Genomic DNA, 21,604 nt, shown 5'->3' with positions numbered 1-21,604 from the left:
TGTAGGCTGATATTATAAGCTGTTACTGCCAATGCAAAACATCCCAATGCAACAAACTGTAATGTAGATAGATTGCACGGGAAAGCACATTTCGAAAAGTAGACTCCGACTACTTTACAATCTAACCTATTGTTCTCAAATGTTAATATACGTTTGCTGCAATTACAGAAGTTAAATAAGTTATTAACGAATTTGCACAAAAATGTTGCCGTACTAGCAGAATTTCTTCACAATAAGAAAAATAAATATATTAACTTAGTGATAATATTTACTAAAATCTAATGGATGTATAATTTTCTAAGTATATTTGTCTCGGTATTTGTATTGGTATAGGATTCGGAGTTCTAAGAAGAAAATATCAGGAACCGGAGCAACTCTGCTCAGAACACTGGCTACGCCAATGCTAGTAGTAGGGTTGTAATGACACGAGTCATGACTCGACTCAGGTCCGACTCGAGTCATGATTTTCTGATGACTCGACTTGACTCGAGCCATTTTCTCAAATTACGGAAATAACTCGACTCGACTCGAGTCGATATCACCAAATAGGGTTTTAACAAGATGTTTACTGGAAACTGCGCAGTCAACACAATGATTTGGACTCGGACTTGAGTCATAATACCATGACTTGACTTGACTCGAGTTAAACTATGAAAGTGAGGTTGACTTGTGATGCGGAGCCGTGTGACTTGGTTACAACTCTGGTTCGTAGCCTGATATTAATGTATATATAATATATATACAAATTATGCATTTCATACGCAGAGATATACATTTTATATTGGATTACGGTTATCTCCTTACGATAGCATAGTCACCGAATTTATATCATGACTAATTCCGAGCAGTCTGCCAGCACTGAGCAAAGAGCGAATGCGGACTCGGAAGTAGAGCAACAGAACAATGAACAAGACCCTGCAAAAGTCTCACCTCCGCTGTGGGATCGAAGCATTCTTTCCAAGCCAATCTGCAAAGAATTGATCAAAATGCAATCGATCCCACTCGAGAGCGATCCGTCCGTGCGACGCAGCCCCCGCGTGAAAGACGAGAATCATTTATTCGGCACTATGAAAGAAGGGGTTTACACATTGCACGAGGTCTTTATGTGCGGCTACCACGCGAGTCAAAACGCGAACTGTATCGGTTGGAGATTTAGCATCACGGAACCGTACAAGTGGGTGACGTACCAGGAAATCTACGAGATGGTCTGCAAGGTTGGCTCGGGTCTCATTGAAAAGGGAGCTAAAGCAAATCAAGAGCAGCTGATAGGAATCTACTCCCGGAATGGCCTACCGTGGTTTGTGTTTGACAGAACGTGTTCGGCGTATTCCATGGTGTCCGTTCCACTTTATGATTCTCTTGGACCGGAAGCGCTAACGCATATCGTCAAACAGTGTGAGTTAGGTATTATCATGGTGGACACTAGCGATAACGCAATGAAGCTGTTAAAGGACGCGAAAGAAGGAAAAACGGACACGCTAAAATTAATCGTGTTGGTGGATGACGAAAGCGATGAAGTCAGAGACCTTGCAAAGGAAGTATCCGTCACCGTGGTGTCCTTCGAGCAACTACAGGACATCGGAACGAAATGCTTATGCGAGTTTGTTCCGCCGAAGCCGAACGATCTGTATACCATTTGCTACACTAGCGGTACCACGGGACAGCCTAAAGGGGCGATGCACTCTCACAAAAATGGTGTGGCGGGAATATCTGCTTATCTTGTCAATGCAGCCGACTATCAGTGCGAGTTTACGGCCGACGACGTCTATTTGTCGTACCTACTAGTGCGGGGCGGATCGACAAATTATTTGGTCCGACTCCGATCCTGTTCCACAATCCTCTGGTCCGACTCCACTCCGACTCCGAGGCCGGATACTTGAAATGAGCGATATCCGATCCAAAAAACTCCGATAATATTCATGTACGACTAGCTATTTCCAGTTAACAACAAATGCAGAAGTAGGCAATGGGTTCAGGTTATATTGAAAAAAAGAAACATGGCATTGAAACTCACAGCTTTGTATGGAATATGAAAACTACACAAACACTACATAAACACTCCCAGGCTGGTATCGAATATAAAAAGACAAGGTAGGCTACATGGTAACAAAAACTCACAGGTTTGTATGGGATATGAAAACTACACTCACAGGCTGGTATCGAATTAAAAATGACAAGGTAGGCTATATGCGGTCAACGACTTGCAACGAGATATTGTATCAGAAACTTTTTCTATCATGTCAGTATCAGACAGAACTATAGGGCAGTGACTATGCACGGACATCGAGGGCTGTAACGTGTGCTGCAGGACAGTCGACAACATGTGGCAAGCACATGTCAGTCTCTGATGTGTTGTCAGTGGAGATCTTATATTGCTTGCGTCATCTGTTATAAAATAACAGAAGTCTAGCATAGAGCTAGTCCACTCTCAGTGCAACATTACTGGATTTTATTTAGCAGATTTACACCTGATTTCTGCTCCTCACACTTTGTTGCAGATATTGCTACAGAGTGCAACTTTTCCTCGCGAATGTAATGGGCTGTCAGTGACATGTAATGTCTGCTTTTGACATCAGCCCACATATCCGTGGTGAGCTCAATCATCCCATATTCGCCAGTAGTCGCTTTCACAATGATAGAAATTTTCTCCTTCTCCAGTGCAGCACGGCTTAGAACTTCCCTTTTAACGGTATGTCTGGATGGGATTATTTCTTCTGCATTCATTCGACCATACACCGACCCTATATCCATAAATGTTTGAGCAAGTTCGACAAAACTATCACCCTCTAAAGATCGGAATGGTCTCAAATCCTTTACAATGAATGATGTGGCTGCTTTGAGCAATTGTACCATGGCCTTTAGTCGGAAGCGGAGCAGATTTTTTTGTCAGTAAGGATGACATTGAACGTTGGCCCGCTGATGGTATGACTTTCGATACACTGCATCTGGTTTTGATATGAGTGGCTTAATGTGTTGTGCCACTGTTCTTTCTCTCATGCTTGAATATCAAACCACCATGCCGACAGAGAACAAATCCTGAGTAGTCACCGCCCTCCTCACTTCACCGGTGCCAGCCGCCAGGCCAGGGCCAGTTGGCAAGGCAAAACTCTTCCACACCTCACTTTTATTTCCCTTCACATCAACCGCGTTTGGTTTCCCTTCTTCATACAAGGCTTTTCCTATTTTCGATGATCTTATAATACTAGGATTACCAGCCATCTCACTGCACGCTAAGGAGACCGCATCGACCACATACAGCACTTGGAAACAAGGATGTTGGAGGTAATAAATGCTTAGTCATATAATAAATGCTGCGATTGAATGAGTTGGCATAAATTTGGGTCATGGCTCAGTGATTTTACAGATATGGCTCCGTTATTTTCTCACTGTGGTCGGAAGTTACTATAGTCATGCTGTGGCCGGATCAAAAATATACTGATCCGGCTCCGATCCGGCTCCGGCCGTAGCAGAAAAAATAGTGATCCGGCTCCGATCCGGCCCGACCAAAATTGAAAAAATCCGGCCGGATATCCGATCCGGCTCCGGTCCATGCCCCGCACTAGTACCTACCCCAGGCTCACGTACTGGAACGGTACTTTCAATGTGGCTTGATCATGCACGGTGGTAAAATAGGTTTCTTTTCGGGAGACCCGAAGAAACTACTGGACGACGCTGCAGCTCTTAAACCGACGGTTTTCCCGATGGTGCCGAGAGTTTTGAACCGCATTCACTCCAAAATCTATTCCTTGGTGGGTCAGTCGGGTTTGAAAAGAATGTTCTTTGATTTCTGCTTATCTAGAAAGATGGCGAGGTTGAAGCAAGGCATTGTGGAAAACGACTCGATTTGGGATAAGATACTATTCCACAAATTCCGAGCCGCCGTTGGCGGTCGTGTGAAGTTTGGTCTCTCCGGCGCAGCTCCAATAACACCGGAGGTCTTAAATGTTATACGTTGTGTGTTGGGTTTTCCTATGCTGGAAGCTTACGGGCAAACGGAAAGCACGGCGGCGCTGACCGCTACGTTGCATGGCGATTTTACCGGCGGTAATGTAGGGACTATTCTCCCGAACATGATACTAAAACTTGTCGATGTTCCAGAGAAAGAGTTCTATGCCAAGGACAATAAGGGCGAAATCTGCTGCAAAGGTCTCTCTATCTTTCAGGGATACTATAAAGATGAAGAGAAGACCAAGGAGGCCATTGACGAAGACGGCTGGCTTCACACCGGTGACATTGGCGAATGGCTTCCCAACGGATCGCTGAAGATTATTGACAGGCGCAAGAACATTTTCAAATTATCTCACGGTGAATACATTGCTCCCGAAAAAATAGAACAGATATACCAGTTGTGTGCGATCGTAGGACAAGTTTATATCCATGGTAACAGTTTAAAATCAAGCCTAATTGCTATCGTTGTACCTGAGGAGGAGGCGATTGCTGAGTGGTGTAAAGATAAAGGCATCAACGTCGACGGAAGAACGTTTTCTGAGATTTGCGATCTGGAAGATGTCTCGACAAATATCTTGAAAGACATGAATGCAAAGGGACAGCATCACGGATTGAAGTCGTTCGAATTGGCGAAGAAGATCTACGTGTCGTGTGAATCGTTCACTATTGAAAATGAACTGCTGACGCCGACATTGAAATCCCGCAGAAATCGAATTGAAAAACAATACGAAGCAAAAATTAACGAGATGTGTTCCGGGCTTGAATAAAGTTACTTGTCCTTACTAAAACTAGTTGTTACATTGACGAAGATCGCTAGTGAAATCAAAGTGGGCCAGGGATTTAAACAGGGACAGATTTAAACATCAATATTCAATTACCTTCACATGTAGGCGAGACAAAAACTTGTTCAATAAGGCATGGGTGTAGCTCTTTGTACTGTCACGAACTGCAATTTCTATAAGCTAACGAGTGATTGCCTATTTCAGTGGGAGAATTGTATTTTTCTGATGTCGTTATAAACTATTTTACTAATGAATTATGCATTACGGAACCTATCTAAACTATAGATTATATCAGGTATAGTCAGGAAAGGTGCGAACCTCTGAAAGTTTCTGGTTTGTGTGAACGCGAACGTGAACATTTGACGAGACATGACGTCATCATGACGTCACGTCCAACCCTACATTTCCGTAAAGTAATATATTAATGTACATGCCATTATGTACATGTACTTGTTCATATTATGTCACAATGCTGAAGTACATGCTTACTTTTCAAACGTCACCTGTGTCAACTGTAACACTCAAGTGCTATAATAATTCCACAAAATCAATATCACCCCTCGCTTTGCCAACAATTTCGAAGAGGACTCGGCTAGATCGGACAGATGTACTCTTAAGTGTGAAACACCGGTTTTTATACTTGCTCGAAATACTAGATCAATTACAGTGGCCAACACCCCAATCGATCCCGTACGCCTGCTAGATTTGTTAACTCACGTTCACATCATCTCGAGGCATATTGATGTTGGGATCGTGAAACTTCATGCGATAATTAAGTTTAATATACATTTTATCAATATATTCATTGCAGAAATATATTAAAACCCGAAGCTTTTCGAGCTCACACTCTTCACACTCTTCAAGGGCAATCGTCAGCAAATGAAGAATTCCAAAAACTTGCATATTTGCATATTTCTGCAATTAATATATTATTAAAATGTAAATTAAAGTTCTGTACCCCGACGGGTCTCTTCAGATAATTAAGTTATCTGCCATCATAGTACCACTGGGTAAATGTTAGTGCAACATTCTGACAGTATGCTGCCCCGGCCTGGTGTGAACCCGTGAACTGATCCAATTTCGTCGGAACATTTATACCAAGTTTGGTGTGAACGAATCCTATACGACTTTACATTGGCAATTCCATAAATTATTGGATCGTAAGACGCAACAGTTTGGGAGAAAAATTGACGGCTCTCTTTCCGTTTAATTGACATAAATCTTGCCAAGTTTCTTGTATTTGGAATATGTATAAAAAATGATTCTTGCGATCAGTGCTTCGGTTACTTTTGTAATGTCAAGTTCATCATGCCTAGGGTTACCATATTTTGGAATCGGGAAAGGAGAACGCATCCAATCATAAAAGTCACTTAACCGAAATTGAAAACAGCTGATTTTGAGATATTTACTGGAAATTTTGTTGTGTTGAAAAAAAAGGTCATCACTAGGGCAATTTTTTTTTGACATGTCAAAGAAAGTCAAAATTAGGTCAAAATTGTAGCGTTAGGTCAAAATTTGTCAAAATTGTTTACAAAGTCAAACATTTTTTGACCTCTGCATTTCGTTTGTATCGTAGATTTTGCGCTGTCGGCGAACTTATCATTTGATATTTTACAGCTTGTAGCCTACTTTATAGGCCTACCGTTGTAAACGGACCATCGTCTGCTCATCATGAATCATAAATGGTCAAATGAAACAAATAGTGACATGGTTTTATCGTCACCGTACCGCAATATCCTAGCTGAAGCAAGACTGGTTGGACATTGCATGGTTCTTATATCAAGAAGCGCAAGCTGAAAAATTGTGATATAGACAACATTGTCAGAATGAAGCAACACGGTTTTTCACCAGCAGTGTGCACACAACTTGAGTGTTGTCAGCCAACAATCATCATCATCATTGGTTTATTAGCAATTTTATCAGTTCAATACACCACAAAAATGCGATACAATGAAAAGACAGGAAGATGTCGAAGCGACAAGGAGTAGTCTATGGAATCTGACACCCACCTTGGCCTAGGCGATGTAAAGAGGAGGCATGCACACTGAATGAAGGTAAAGAAGATAGTATAGAAAAAGAATGCGACAAGAAATAGGGCGGCATGTCATGGGAAGCGAGATCGATAGGTCAGTCGTGGTCCGGTAATCTTGAGGATGGACTGTATTTATTTAGTAGTAATTGCTTGTATTTCGACTTGAATGTGGACATGCTCGTCGACTGTCGGATGGCCGGCGGGATACTGTTCCACACATCAGATCCGGCATATTTGATGGAGCGATGATCTTTTCGGTCGATCATATGATATTTGGACGACGTGGACGCGCGTGTGTTGTACTTGTGCGCAACAAATGCTGCTGTTGAACGTTCTTTCTCCGTTCTTGGCAAGCTACGTAGTAAGGACATACACTTTCTACCCGAGAATGTAGGAAAGGATCTTTCGTTGTACTACAACAAATTTTAATTATTTCCACCAGAATACGTAATGTAACTACTGGAATTCTTCATAGGGCCAGATTTCGTTAAAATACTAGTTTTTCATGTAAAAATCTGTCAGTTTTTGAGCCAAAAACGTTTTTTCAGGCCAATCTACTTTTGTAACGACAGACAGTTCCTACCAGAAATGAAGATAAGTAGTACAATTTTAACATTATATGGGAAAACACCTAATTTGCATACGTGGGGTCAAAATTTGGTCAAATGTCAGTTTTTTTAGGTCAAAAAAGGTCAGAATTCAGATTTTTTAGGTCAAAATCTTCCGTTTTTTAGGTCAAAAAAAAATTGCCCTAGTCATCACCATCACTCGACTCCAGAATTACCCACTTTTTACGATACTTATGTGGAGTTGACTAAAAATAAAACGAAAAACCGAAATAATAAAAAGCTAATCAACCACTTTTGACAATATTTCTGTGGGGTTGACTAAAAAAAGGTCATCACTCTGATTCAACTCCCTAATGAAGCACTCGAACGTCCGCATTACCTATTTCGTGTCATTGAAGCTGATTGTCAATTGCAAAAGCTGTAAAGGAGGACGAACTGCCAAAAAGAAGGACATGTAGGTCATTTTAGGCGTCCTCAGAAGGCATTTTCAATTTTCTGAAAAAGCAGGACATACGGTGCGCTAACCCTAGTATATCCAAACTGACCAACCCTGACACGTTGTTACGACGATATGCCCTGATCACAAAAGGTGTAGCCAGCTTGTATTACGCAATTGATGTATTGATGTAGGTATCTGGGGAAAATATTTAGCTTTTATGGATTGATATCGGCAAACTAGGAAAAAGGATTCGATGTCCGACCTGGTAAGCAAACCGACATCACAGTCAGGTTTCTAAATATCTAGCAAGTCGTCGGTAACTTTAAGGTAGTGTCGAGTAAATTAGTTTGGTGAGGAGAGAAAAACAGTCAGAAACCCTTACCTAAAATCGACTACATTATACCGTCGCACATAATTGTTTAATGCGTGATTTTGCAAAATTACCAGTTTACGCAGATTCAGAATTTGGCGGTCCGTGGCTAGGATATAGGTTTGGAATCACTGCTATTGACACATTGAACACTGAAATGAACAGTAAACTTGTTTAGAAACTATCAATCACTCTGTTTCATACATTACCGGAAGATCTGAGCAGAAAAAAAAGAGTTGGAGCCACGCTTGTTGGGTGGGAATTACAGATTAGACCAGTGGTTCTCAAACTGGGGTCAACAGCAGAGTTGGATCAATTGTAATTTGTAATTAGGCTGAATGTAATTGATTACATTTTTTCGCGTAATTGTAATTGTAATTGAAGCATTCCTATTTTGTGTAATTGTAATTGTAATTTGATCAAAATTTTGCTCAATTACAATCTCAATTACATTTTCATGGAAACCTGACAATCGCAACATAAAATATTCATTTAATCAATTATTTATTCGTCGCACCAGTGAAAATCCGGTACGAACCTGGATCGCGACGAGGGGCCTTAAGGCCTTAGTAAACAGTCACCACATCTAATAATTAGCCTATTTACATCGGTGTTCTACGGGTGCCGCGTTATAACTAGATAATTCAGTAAAGCTAAACCGTTTCCAATACTTCAGTAGCAACAGAAAACTTTGTGAATTGCAATATAGGCTAAACCAGTGGTTCTCAAACTGGCGCCTTGGGCGACGTGAAAGCATCTGAACGGGGCGCGACGCTCCAGTGAGCTGAAGTCTTTTCCGCGATTGGCCAGATTCCCCTCCGCTTTATGGTTTTTGCTCGGTGTAGTTTGAATTTCGTATTGGAGAATTCTCTCATCAACAGTCATAACCTACCATACCATCAAACTTTATGTAAGGATTGCTAACTTTCTGGTTTCATTGCGTGCTATGACGATAAGGGGGCCACGAAATATTCACTGTGATAAAGGGGCATGTCTAAAAAAATTAGACAAACAGTGGGCTAAACTAAATCTTAATATTTCAAAAATGAATGAACAGCAAATAAAATCTTCTGAAACCTGTGCTGAGCCATTTCCTATAATACGGTCAAAGTTTTTTTTTATTATTATTTTTTATCTCTGACCAGTACCGAGACTTGTTGCAACAATAGCCAAAAAATTCAAGTTTCCAATCAACATTTCATCAAACTTGATCACGCATTTCTAAAGATGTTATCCCAATCTTACCTCCAATCTTTGGCCAAATTTACTGGGGCCAGAACCTTTTCGCACCCTAATGTTCATTAAATGCAATCTAACAGTTTCCTAGCAAGTGAAAATGTAAATGCGGACCAAAATATTGTAATTCTTAGTTATCAGGAGGTTCTTTCCTTTTGCATCTATTTTAATTTTACGCACCTTTTCGGTATCATCCTTATCGCTGACGCCTTACCAATTACATTTCATTATCCTGACTCAGCTCTGAGTAGCCTAATCGTTTGATTACATTTCATTTACTGTCTTGTAGCCTATTCGCTGTTAGTCGCTCAAACCTTTGGTTCTTAACAGTAGCTTGAAACATTTTTCTGTGCTTGCAGTTTTCAGTACTCATGATTAGGAATAGTTCGAATACGTTCGATTTTTTTTATTAAAGGGTATTCTAGGCTACATGTCAGGAATGAAGCATGAATATAGCTGAAGATTGTTGCTAATTACGTCGCTACGGTTGTCAAAGAACACCTCTATAAGTTGAACTTTGGTGTGATGACCTTCCAGTCATCGGCTTATTCTGAAAATGTATTGACATTAAAAAAAAACAATTTTGACAAAATTCTGCCAAGTATTGAAATTAGGCATTGTTGCACATAATGTTAGTGTTTTCCTACATTTCTGATATGAACTGTCAAGCTTATCATGAATGGAAATATGACGTTTTAGACAGCATAAGCATTCGTCTGCATCAGGGGATGAAAATGATAGTATTGATATGGAAATGCGATACTAATCCTCTGTTTAAACCAGACCTGGGCAAAGTGTGGCCCGCGGAGCTATTCTGTGCGGCCCACGAAAGGTTGTTTGGAATTCGAAACATAAAAAATACTTTTGAATGTTGTGGTGTGAACTAAAACCAAAGGCTGTATAAACTGAATAGGAAATTGGTTTAATTTGAAGCCAATAACATGCCATGATTACGCTGCCTATACGTACCTGGCATGTGTAATCCACATTCAAAATAAAGTTAATGTAGCAAAGTAGGAGTAGCATAGGGCACCGTACGTACATGTCGTCTTGTGGCTCTCATTGGGATTATATCTACCTGTACTGTTGATAGACTTCTATAGATATTTTTCTGTGGCGAGCTAATGCCCATGCAATTTTACTAGCATCGAGATAAGGGCTAATAGCCAAGCATAAATAGCAGTAAGTTCAATATTTAACTCCACGCATATTCTCATACAATGTAGGTCCATAATGGGTGGAAAATCGGTGAATTTGCCAGATTCCATCTATATAGCTGGATGTAAATCAGGTAAGCGACAAAGCGGCCCTTTCGGGTATCAGACTTTACCTTGAAAATTAGTTAAATGCTCAGTTGCACATAGATGCTTAGGGTCATACATCCCCGCAACAAGCGGGTATTATAATGGGTTGTGTTTTCATAGCAGATTTCTGATATTTGGTGGGGTGTTACACGAAAACAGAATCCACTACATATCTATGAAATACTGTGTCTCCATCATAATTTGTGTGTCATTTGCACACGTTGCAAGGATGCCAAAAATTAATTCGATACCCGAAAGTGCCGTTTACCTGGTTTACACCCTGCAATGGTGTGAAAATCCGCGAAATACAAAAAAAATTCTTACCCAGTAGTTATTTTACGCATTTGTAGTTTGTTTATTATAATTGCATTCGCCAAGCCGTGTCCATCAATACTAAAATTAGCGATATAGAACATATAAATGTATACATTGTACACATGGTTTAAAATGGTCGTTATAAGTAGGCTACTTCAGCATTTCATGAGGCTCCATACGTACTATGAAGTTCGAAATGCGGCTCCGACATCACTAAAGGTTGGTTTAGAGGCTGGTTTAGAGCACTGATTATTCGTAGGAGTCAGAGGTAAACCCGTCATTTTAGTTTGTGCCGAGCAGGTCACCGAGATTAGGATTTAATTAAAGTCGGTCTTATGATAAAAACACGAAGACAGGCTCTTGGTCAAGGAAGGGCGAATATCAGAAGAACTGCAAGCTTCGCTGAACATCAAGGCTATTTCGCCAAGCTGCTCACTGCTGTGAAGGCAGCGATCCGACCATATACAATAAGCTTTGTGTCATCCCAAATACATTTTAGTGCAGGTGATCTCAAACTGGGGGGCGTGAAAGCATCTGACGGGGCGCGAAGAAGCAGTGGAATAAAAAATTCGCGGTCCGCGCGGTTCACCCTCTGCTCATGGTTATTGCTTTGTGTATTGTCCGATTTTGATATTTGAGAATTCTCTCAGCAACAGTCATAAACGGGCCATTGAGATTGCTAGCATTCTGATTTCGCTCTTTCATACTATTTTGCAATATCACGATAGTGGGGGGGGGGGGGGGGGGGGAGGGTGTCTAAGAAGTTTCAGAATCCCTGTTTTAGTGTCGTAATAGAAGAGCGTGGATAGAGGTTTAAAGAGAGTTAAGAAGGTATCATGTTTAACATTGTTTCGAATCATAACGGCAAATAGATATTTTGTTTAACCAATTGTCTCTTTCTCATTAACATCAACACATTCACTGAGCAACATTTATTAACAATATAATTTCGAAATAAAATTAACATTTGCTGGAGAATATAGCTAAAAAAATTTACTCGACCCGCCAACGTATTTTCTACTTCGGATTTGGCCCGCTCGAAAAATAATTGCCCACCCCTTGTTTAAACGAACAGCACGTCTTAGAAAAGATCATGGTATGGCGAACTTCCCCATATAATAGGGCCCGTAGTTTAGTCGAAGAGCAATACGGAGAAGTTGTATAGGATACGGTGTAAACACTTTGCAAGATTAGTAAACGTAAATAAAAAATAGGGTGGATCGTAAAAATGCCATATTGTGTAGCATTATTTCCGGAAATTAAACGCATTACTACACTTGCTTTTATACTTCAACATGTATGTTATTCAGACATAAGAACCGATATTAATTGGAACTCTAAGTATATGACACAAGGAGTTGAAAGTGAAATATAAATACTACGTCTAAAAGCGAAAAATGTCTCATGTCTTTAGTCCAGAAAGTTTCAAAAGTGGTATGCTAATACAGTTCTAAAACTAAAAAAAAGTCAGGGTCCACTTTTCCAGATTAGGACACGCTATGGACATTAGGGCTGTTCAAAAATAACTTTTTTTCCTGAATCTTGCCGGTTACTTGATTAAATCGTTAGGTTGCCTTAAAAAACGACGCACACCAAATTTGAATTCATTCCGACAAATATTCGCGGTTTACGTAGAGTTTGAAAATTTTGGATTTGCCCAAAAACGCAAAAAATTTTTTTTTTCAAATTTTTCTGCCAACCCCATGAAATTGTTGCGCTGTCTTCAAAAACTATGCAAAACAAATTTGACTCAATTCCAAGCCGTAGAAGCGGAGTTATTTCAGTTTTTATTCGATAATTCTGGGATTATCCTTGATTGGTGGATAATCCAAGAATTATCACCGAAAAACTGGAATAACTCCGCTTCTACGGCTTGGAATTGAGTCAAATTTGTTTTGCATAGTTTTTGAAGACAGCCCAACAATTTCATGGGGTTGGCAGAAAAATTTGAGAAAAAATTTTTTTTGCGTTTTTGGGCAAATCCAAAATTTTCAAACTCTACGTAAACCGCGAATATTTGTCGGAATGAATTCAAATTTGGTGTGCGTCGTTTTTTAAGGCAACGTAACGATTTAATCAAGTAACCAGCAAGATTCAGGAAAAAAAGAACACTCAAGAATGATCCCTTCGCCCGTTCCTCTTCTAACCTCACCTGCGAGAGATCAAAACGACTTGAGCCACTGCGCGCATTCTTTCTGTTTCCGTTTTGCAGAATCGTCGAATGGAAATTGCAATAGTTTGGACATACCCCGATCGCGAGCTCTGCTCGACACTCGTGACATTTTGCCTACTGCAATGTACTGCAGTGAATCATATTCCCGAGAAATCAACCCGCGTTGCTGCAACAGATCGTTCGCCCTAAATTCGCGAGTACGACGCGGGAATAAAACGCAAGGTAAATATATTTCAACTAACCCCGGCCTAAAAACCCCTCGCAGATAAGCAGGATTTTTCGGAAAAGTTCTTGGATTCAGATTTTCGTGGATTCGGGACGGCAGGCATTATTTGGATTCGCACTTCACAATCAACGCGTTCGTTTGTGATTTAGCTACGTCGACAATTTCAGTAAGGATTGTATTGAATGAGGACTTATAATCAGGGTTGCCATCGACATAGACTCAAAAATAAGGACAGTCGAAAAATTAGATTAGCATGAAAAAACGTTTTTGAACATACTTTGTATTTTTATGAGCCGTGGCATATTCGCTAGAAACAAACTGTTGCAGCAACTCCTTGTTATTAGAAAGTGCTTAATGGATCTCACGAGAGCTCAGGTCTAGATTTACCTTTACTCATGACCGAAACAGCACTTCGTCAACGCCCCTTAATAAATAAGCGTTGGCGTAAGTGCAATATAATTTAGAAAAATTTATCAATGATTAACAACTTACTGCTTTTTAACCAATGTATCGATTGCACTACGCAATAAATGCTGCCTTTCCCACAGCTTGAGCTTATTCTGCTGTAGACCAAACAGCAGGAACCGAGTACTACTGTTTACTGCTAAAATGACGTCCGCCGTGGTAGCTTGGTACAGACTAAACCACTAACTCTTTCGACGCCGCGTATCCCCATATGTTCGCTAGAGATTGTCTTCAAAACGCCGCGTATCCCCATATGTTCGCTAAATCGAGAGAGCGTATTTTTGTCTCGAAAATCTGACATGCCGTTTTGCGTCCATGGCAGTCGGGGCATTGTGCGGTAATGAATTCAAAATTCAAGACTTGCTACTAAGAAACAATTTTGCTGGATTACCTGTACGGAATAGTAACTTTATTTGATATATATTTCCACGACGGTAATGATTTTCAACAGATGCCAATACCTAAAGACATTTTACATCATTATCACCAATCTTTAGCGACACATCGCGCGTTAAGTTAATATACGGATCTGCTGAAGCCACCAAGTCAGAACATGTACTGCGACAACACAGACTTCACACCAATATATACGTATTTATTCAAGTTTTTCAAACGTAAAATTGCATCGGGAGATGACGAGGACTCAACGGAGACAAATAATGATGTTTTTGTGCAGATCGTTGCTTGTAATCGTACACAAATGGGCTCCGTCGGTATGTTACTGCGCCTGAAAAACAAACTTGAGTACCGGTACTAGCAGAAGTCAAATTTTCGAGCCATTATTGCGGATTTGACGTCACAATGATAACCTTGAAGCATCGACGGCCGAAGATCATGTCGGCAGCAGTATTTCACGACGGTTCTGAACCTCTGCATTGCCATTGAAAAGGAATTAACGATTTAATGATAATATATTATCAATATATAATATAATAAGAATATTCTGTGAAATTTACAACGTCACAGCTAATCTATATTCTATAAGTACCATAGAAACACCAATAAAACCCATACCTTGGCAGCAGTGCGCGTGAAATCAGCCAAACCTCAGTTCGTACCGAAGCCTGTCCTAGCAACACGACAGGATCAATCAAGGCACGTTACGCATCATTAGATAGATATCGTTCGCGGCTACAATACGGACGTAGGTACGTCTCGGTAGCTAAGGTAGCGACGAAGTTACGATCGGTTGAAATTGGGGTTATTTGGTGAAAATCGCGGCGTTTTGAAGACAATCGTCAAATTTAGCTCGGCGTCGAAAGAGCTAACGGGCACGGCCTGAGCTATCTCATCACTTAGAAGTCAAATTTTATGGCGAGAACGTCACAAGAGTTCCTTTCCTTTGTGATGTCATAAAATCTCGACGCAAAAGCAGAAATTATGAATATTATGCAACACAAATACCAAAGAGAAACGATCAAAGTTCTGCAGTGGTTGAAAATAAGAGAAAATAAGGACGCAAGTCGAAAATAAGGACATTTCTTAGAAATAAGGACAGTTGCGTTTTCTAAGACGTGACCCTTCAAAATAAGGACAAATCTTAGAAATAAGGACGGTATGGCAACCCTGCTTATAATGCTGTGCAGTTAACGATTTGCAGTTTAACTGAGGTCACCAGTCATATTTGGCTAAAAAGTAAATTAAAATACGGTAATAGATTTGGTTCCGGATTCGGTCTTAAGAGATTAGAAAAAACAAATAGCGCTACGGGGTCCAAACACACCCCAAAATACATCTGTATGTATTTAAAAAAATGCACAACATGCAACTTCCGGCAGTGAAAACGCCCTTGATTTAACTGTTCGTCGCACCTCAGATACATTGTGTAGCGCCTGCGCTTGTCCCCGGTGTCACCATTGATGGCAAAATGTCTTGGAAGCAGCATACTGATTGCACAATATCAAAACTATGAGCTCGGTGTGTGTGAATAATGACCCATCTACAATCTTTGGTTTCTAGTTCAATACTACGAACCATCTATTTTTCAATTTTTCACTCCCACCTGCAATATGGGATCGTCGTGTGGGGAAATGCATGCAACACATTTTTTGCACAGAATTTGAACCCTGCAAAATCGTGCGATACGGTTGATCTCATCTGTACCTTTACGTACCAAGTTATCGTTTTACTACCGTAAGCATCGAATTTTTCGAGTTGACGAACTATATCGCTTCGAAGTATCAAAAGTTATACACAAATATTTTTTTAACAGTTTGCCTCATGTGTATGTTGACTTTTTCATACCTGCTAAAAATGTCCATTCCCATTACACGAGATCCTCATTAAAGGGAAATATCTACTTGCCCCCACCAAATAGCAGGCTAACTAAGAGATCTATCGACTACTTAGGACCTATCACCTGGAATGAATTACCTCGAGATATCCGTGAATTGCCCTATAATAGATTAAAAAAAGACCTACTCAATCACCTCTTGTCGTAATAATAACACTATTGTTCTACCGTGCCTAGACATTGATTCACTGATCATTTGCTACCATTGTTTACTTTTTCTTGTTATTATTCTTTTAAAACCAACATTTTTTACAGCCTGGCTGTATAGAGTCAAGTGTACCCGTTTGGGGCTGGTGTGATCAGACTAGATGACCTGTACGGTCTTGTCGATCATTCCTATCTGATACCGAATACTGTGCATGCATTTTTTTTTTGTACCACCATGGTTGCTGTCTGTTTTTTAACGTATTTTGGTTGGATGAAAATAAAGACTCTCCCTCTCTCCCTCTCTCTCTCTCTCTCTCTCTCTCCTATGTGAGTCGTCAGGCGTCAAGCGTGTAATGCTGAAAAACGACATGTTTGACGTTGACTCCATGCGTCCCACCAAGGGCACTTGAGTATATTTGTGTGCGCCAGCAGCCTTTATGCGGCTGAATTAGGAACTAGAAAACATATGATTTCACCTTCGACCCCCAAGAATATAAATGCCTACTCAATGTCAGAGAATGCCGCGTTCTAATGCCAAAATAATTCAACTTGAAATGACTCAGAAAAGTCCCCGACGACAAATCTCGTACCAAGGCGTTATTGAGCCGTGGTTATAGGAGCCGCCTGGATTTTCTACGAATTCGTGATCTTTCTTGCGAAAAAAGAACAAATAGTACAAAAAGTGCACTCATGTAAATTTAGAAGCGTTGTTCTTGTTGAATCAATGGTTATTAAGTGTTTCCTTGTATTGGATAAGACGGGCCTCTACAGTTACCAACCTCGATCCGTATTCTTCATTCATGAAATATATGCTCAGAGCTCATGTTCAAGGATGCAAAATACGTAGATGATACGTGGATAATCGTGATTGATTTTACCATGGGATAATCGATTACTACGGGATTGCGGTTTTATCAAAAACGAAATCAGATTTAGGTCAGTATTGATTTCCTAATTGTCTTCAATTAGTCGGTCTTCTCTTTGGTGTTTCGACGTCGCAGTAGCCAATTGCCAAAGTAGCCACCCGAGGCCCCGATACCAGTAATTGTAGATACTCCAGCCACTACCGCCAATGAGGCTTCTAGCGCAAGGGCACACCCTAAGCCGACGGGAGTAGCACAAGCACATCCAATTACGATAGCTGCTGCCCCGTGTCCGACGAGTCGCCATTTTGCTTTCTTCGCTTCTCTTATGGCATTATCTGTTGCCTCCTCAATTTGACTTTTGCATTGACGTCCGATTTTTTTCATTTCTTCTGAATCCATGTCATCATCAATCGTGAAACACATTTCTAAGCGCTGCTCCCTGACTTTCTTTAGATCATTCTCGCTTGTGTTAAATGTTCCAGTACATTCCTAGAAACATTACTTAATTAGGTTATTTATATACTATATGCCACGTCACCCCATATAGCAATGCCATCAACATCTTTTGGAATTAAATACGCTTTCTTGTAGGCTAACTAGATACTTTCTAAGGAATATGGAATGTTTAAAAATAGAAGTAGCACAATTTATCACTTATGTACAAGAAATGAATAGGTTAGACTGGGAAAAAGTTTGGTCTTGCAAAAATCAAAACTAATACAGTAACTATTCGATCACTATTTTAATCTAAAAGTCTGAGAGGACTTTACTCCATTTTGTTATACGACGACGACGACGACGACGACGATAACCGGCCAAAAAGATTCCAGGAACAATAATCCGAGTCGAGTAGTCAAAGTTTATCTTCCCAGTATATTAATTATGATCCCCAAAAACTCTAATTATTTTATACAGTGATGTCGTTTCAATCGAATATTTTCATTTTATTACCGCCAGAGATTTAAAACGTCGATAGGCCCACGCTGCACTATTTCGCAAGAAACTATACCAGTGCTTCTTACCCAGTGTTCCATGGAACACTATGCATTCCCCGATTCAGGTGCTCGCCGCAGGTCCATAAGACACACACTCATTCCTTAGATATGGTTTGTGATGATACGCCTGTCTTGGCCCTAATTGGCTACAAGTATCCAGAACCGATCAGTAGTCGAATTTTCCTTTAATGGAGTCGGAATCTCAAACTTCTTTTAGCACTCCTTGGGGTCGGGTTAGGATTCGGAGTCATGAATAAATACTGACTGGAATCGGGGTAGAAGTTTACGAAAATGCTCATTACTTCGACACCACCCTCTTTAATATGAATACATGTGCTTTTAAAGGCCTCTTAACTAGGGTTACCATACGTCCTCTTTTAAGAGTATTTGTCTTCTCTTTTGACTTTTTTGAAAGTGTCCTCGGAGAACACCCTTTTGTCCTATTTTTTGAGATTTTGTCCTATTTTTTGATAATTTTGAACATATTTATTGCAAAATTCGACTGAGATGCCGTAAATTAGCACCGAAGTAACGCTCCGGCGGGTATTTCGGGAGCCGAGTGGAAAGTTGCCTTTTTTCAGTCAATCACCCGACAACGTGAAGGAAAAAAACTGTATTGTGGGCACCGAGCGAGATAGTTGATCTTTTTTTTAGTAAACCGACCAGAAAGGGGAAGAAATTTACCAAATTTTGAGAATTCTACTCCGATTTTGCAAGTTTGAAAATTCTGAGAAAGTGTCCTCTTTTAAATTTCCAAAATATGGTAACCCTATCTTAACATCACCGACATTAAATAAAAAAGAATGTGTATGTACCATCAATCACTGTTATGAGTAACGATATTGATAAAATTACACATCATTTACAAAATACCATTTAGTTGCATAAAGAAAAGGCATTGCAAGATGGAACTTCGTGACCAACGAAAAAATTGCTGATGCAATCACAAATTGGTGCTATTTTTGGAATGATGCCATGATACTGGAAAGCGTAAATATATTGTTTGGTTTTTAAGTGACAACATCACTTGTAAAATTGATGCAAATATAACCTAACGCTTCGCGCCCCCCTTCAGGTGTTACATGCCCCCCAAGGGGGGCGCTCCCACCACGTTGAGAACCCCTGGTCTATAGTGAGAAAATGTGTACATTTCTGTATTAGTTGATGACTCATACAGAAGAGCTACACGATCGAGATTCACTGTTGTCAAATATTTTGATTATTGGGTAGCCTTCCCCAATAAAATTACGCATGATTTATAGAAATTCATTGACACTTGGGCTGTGGAGTCGGTAAATCTTACCACCGACTCCAACTCCACACATTTTGATTATACCGACTCCAACTCGACTACACACATTTTCAATATACCGGATCCGACTCCGACTGCTGAGTTTTCAAACGTACCGACTACGAATCCGACTCCGGCTCCGTCTCCGACTATTTTCTTGAGAAAATTCCAACTCCGACTCCTACGGTAATACCAATTTACTTCAAAGATTTATGCCACAGTGACGTTTAAATGACGATCATATAACCATTAAACATATGCAAACATATGATTAACGATGTCATGCAAAATTCTTTCACTAGGACATGCAGTCTTCTTAATCATTTGTTCGACCCGAGCGGCTAAGCTACACAATTTTGTATGGGAAGTGGGAAGCAGCGTTTGGTTATATTTACATCAGTTTTGCAAAACCAGACGATGTATTCACTCAGTCACTATATCATGGCACTATATCAAGTCACTACCTTCGAGTCACGAGTCATCTCGAGTCATTGTACATTTTGACTAGAGTCAAGTCAAGTCAATCAATTTTCGAAGGTGACTCGAGTCAAGTCAAGTCAACCGTTTTTTGGAGGTGCCTCGAGTCAAGTCGAGTCAAGTCAAGTCAAGTCAAGTCACGAGTCAAGTCACTATTTAAGTCAAATAGAATTTCGACGTATGAGTCATGATTCAAAGTCATTACATTTTGCTAGGTATGTGAAAGACAGATTAATTGGTCATTTATCTTGAGTCAAATAACGAATATAAAGTTAAATAAACATGCAAAAAGACGTTGCATCGCTCACGCACACGTAGAGCTGCTATTAAAAATACGTGAGTGAGTGGGTGAGTGAGTACGTGGTATTGTTCGAACAATCGGAGAGTCGCAAGGGGTCATTGTTATGGCCATTGTGTTGCGGTTACCCAATTGTTCTGAATAATGACGATATTTTAGACTTGGAGGACAGATTTTAGGTAGATCAGTGCCTGATCAATATTTTAATTTATGTTTTCTGAGTCGGTGCAACAGTAGCTTTCGATCAAGACCAGATTCAATAATTTCTGCGCTCGGGAAGATAGCTTTTGGATTGCCAGAAATCCTCCAGTCGCTTACGCAAAACAATTCTTCACTCCAGCCTCGGCGAAGCGGAACGAAGCTGCAAAATCGGTCGTTGCCGTTCCATGTTTAATATCTATACATTGATCGTTTCGTTTGCGGTTAATTTATTTGTGATGTAATAATTGAGGATCAGTTTAACGTACAATCAGTGAACGACTGGTTACCTCCACAAGTGACACCGGCGTATCTTGAACAATCCGAACATACACAAGATACATTGATTTAATCGACACTGTTTACTTTGACTTGAAATTGACTCTTAAGTTTTGATCCGAGTCACTAGTCAATGCAGATTTCTGAAGCTCCAAGTCAAGTCAAGTCAAGTCATTTTTGCAAAGTGACTCGAGTCAAGTCAAGTCATTTTTGCAAAGTGACTCGAGTCAAGTCAAGTCATACGAAAAAGTTGACTCGAGTCTGACTCGAGTCAAGTCATGACTCGAGTCATCCCAACACTGTATCATGGTTGTTGTTATTGTTTGTGGTATTCATGGTGTTATGGTGGCTACTACGTTAGGGTTGCTATACGTCCGGAATTTCCAAGACATGTCCGGAATTTCACTGTTTAAACTGCGTCCGGGAGGAAAAGCTGAAACAAGCCCAAATGTATCAAAATTTTGGTACTGGTGAAATAAGCGCCGTAAACATGGACGGCACCAGTGTGAAACACTGAATTTTGAGTGTGTTGTAGGAGTGGAGATGTTGCACATGTACATTGTAATATGGGTATTAGGTACATTAGATTTAGTTTTTTAAATGTAAACATTTATCAGTCTTCAAGTGAAAGAAGTTGGAGTCGGATTATAGGACTCAGGGTCTTTTTCAAAATCCCCGATCCCGTCTCCAGTCTAATTTTTTCCACGACTACGATTCCGACTCCAGCCTCTATAGCAGGGGTTCTCAACCTGGGGGGCGCGCCCCCCATGGCGGGGCGCGAAACATCTTAAGGGGGCACGAAGAAGCGGTCACATGAAAAGATTTTTCACGCTCCGCGCGATTTACCTCCAATACATGCGTATTAGGGTTGTCCATAATTTGGAAAATCTTACAAATCCTC

The 21,604-nt window shown here is 40.3% G+C and overlaps 1 protein-coding gene and 1 long non-coding RNA gene across 2 annotated transcripts; one reads left to right on the top strand and one right to left on the bottom strand.

Moving 5' to 3' along the window:
• Positions 1 to 830: 830 nt before the first annotated feature.
• On the top strand, positions 831 to 4,984 carry LOC145440228 (long-chain-fatty-acid--CoA ligase 1-like). The gene is made up of 2 exons (XM_080317803.1): positions 831 to 1,778; positions 3,567 to 4,984. The coding sequence occupies exons 1-2, from the start codon at positions 831 to 833 to the stop codon at positions 4,713 to 4,715; spliced, it is 2,097 nt and encodes a 698-aa protein (XP_080173929.1). The 3' UTR covers positions 4,716 to 4,984.
• A 9,449-nt stretch (positions 4,985 to 14,433) lies between these two features.
• LOC145440253 (uncharacterized) lies at positions 14,434 to 15,126 on the bottom strand. Its single transcript, XR_013915483.1, has 2 exons — positions 14,874 to 15,126; positions 14,434 to 14,598 (listed from the first exon to the last, which is right to left on the bottom strand). It is a non-coding gene; the product is annotated as an uncharacterized LOC145440253 (long non-coding RNA).
• Between the last annotated feature and the right edge of the window lie 6,478 nt (positions 15,127 to 21,604).

Source organism: Botryllus schlosseri, chromosome 6 (genome assembly GCF_051294905.1).
Source record: "Botryllus schlosseri isolate E-star chromosome 6, Bs_hap1, whole genome shotgun sequence".
Classification (NCBI taxonomy): domain Eukaryota; kingdom Metazoa; phylum Chordata; class Ascidiacea; order Stolidobranchia; family Styelidae; genus Botryllus; species Botryllus schlosseri.
Note: the sequence above shows the minus strand (reverse complement) of the source record. Positions and strands in the feature narration are given on the sequence as shown.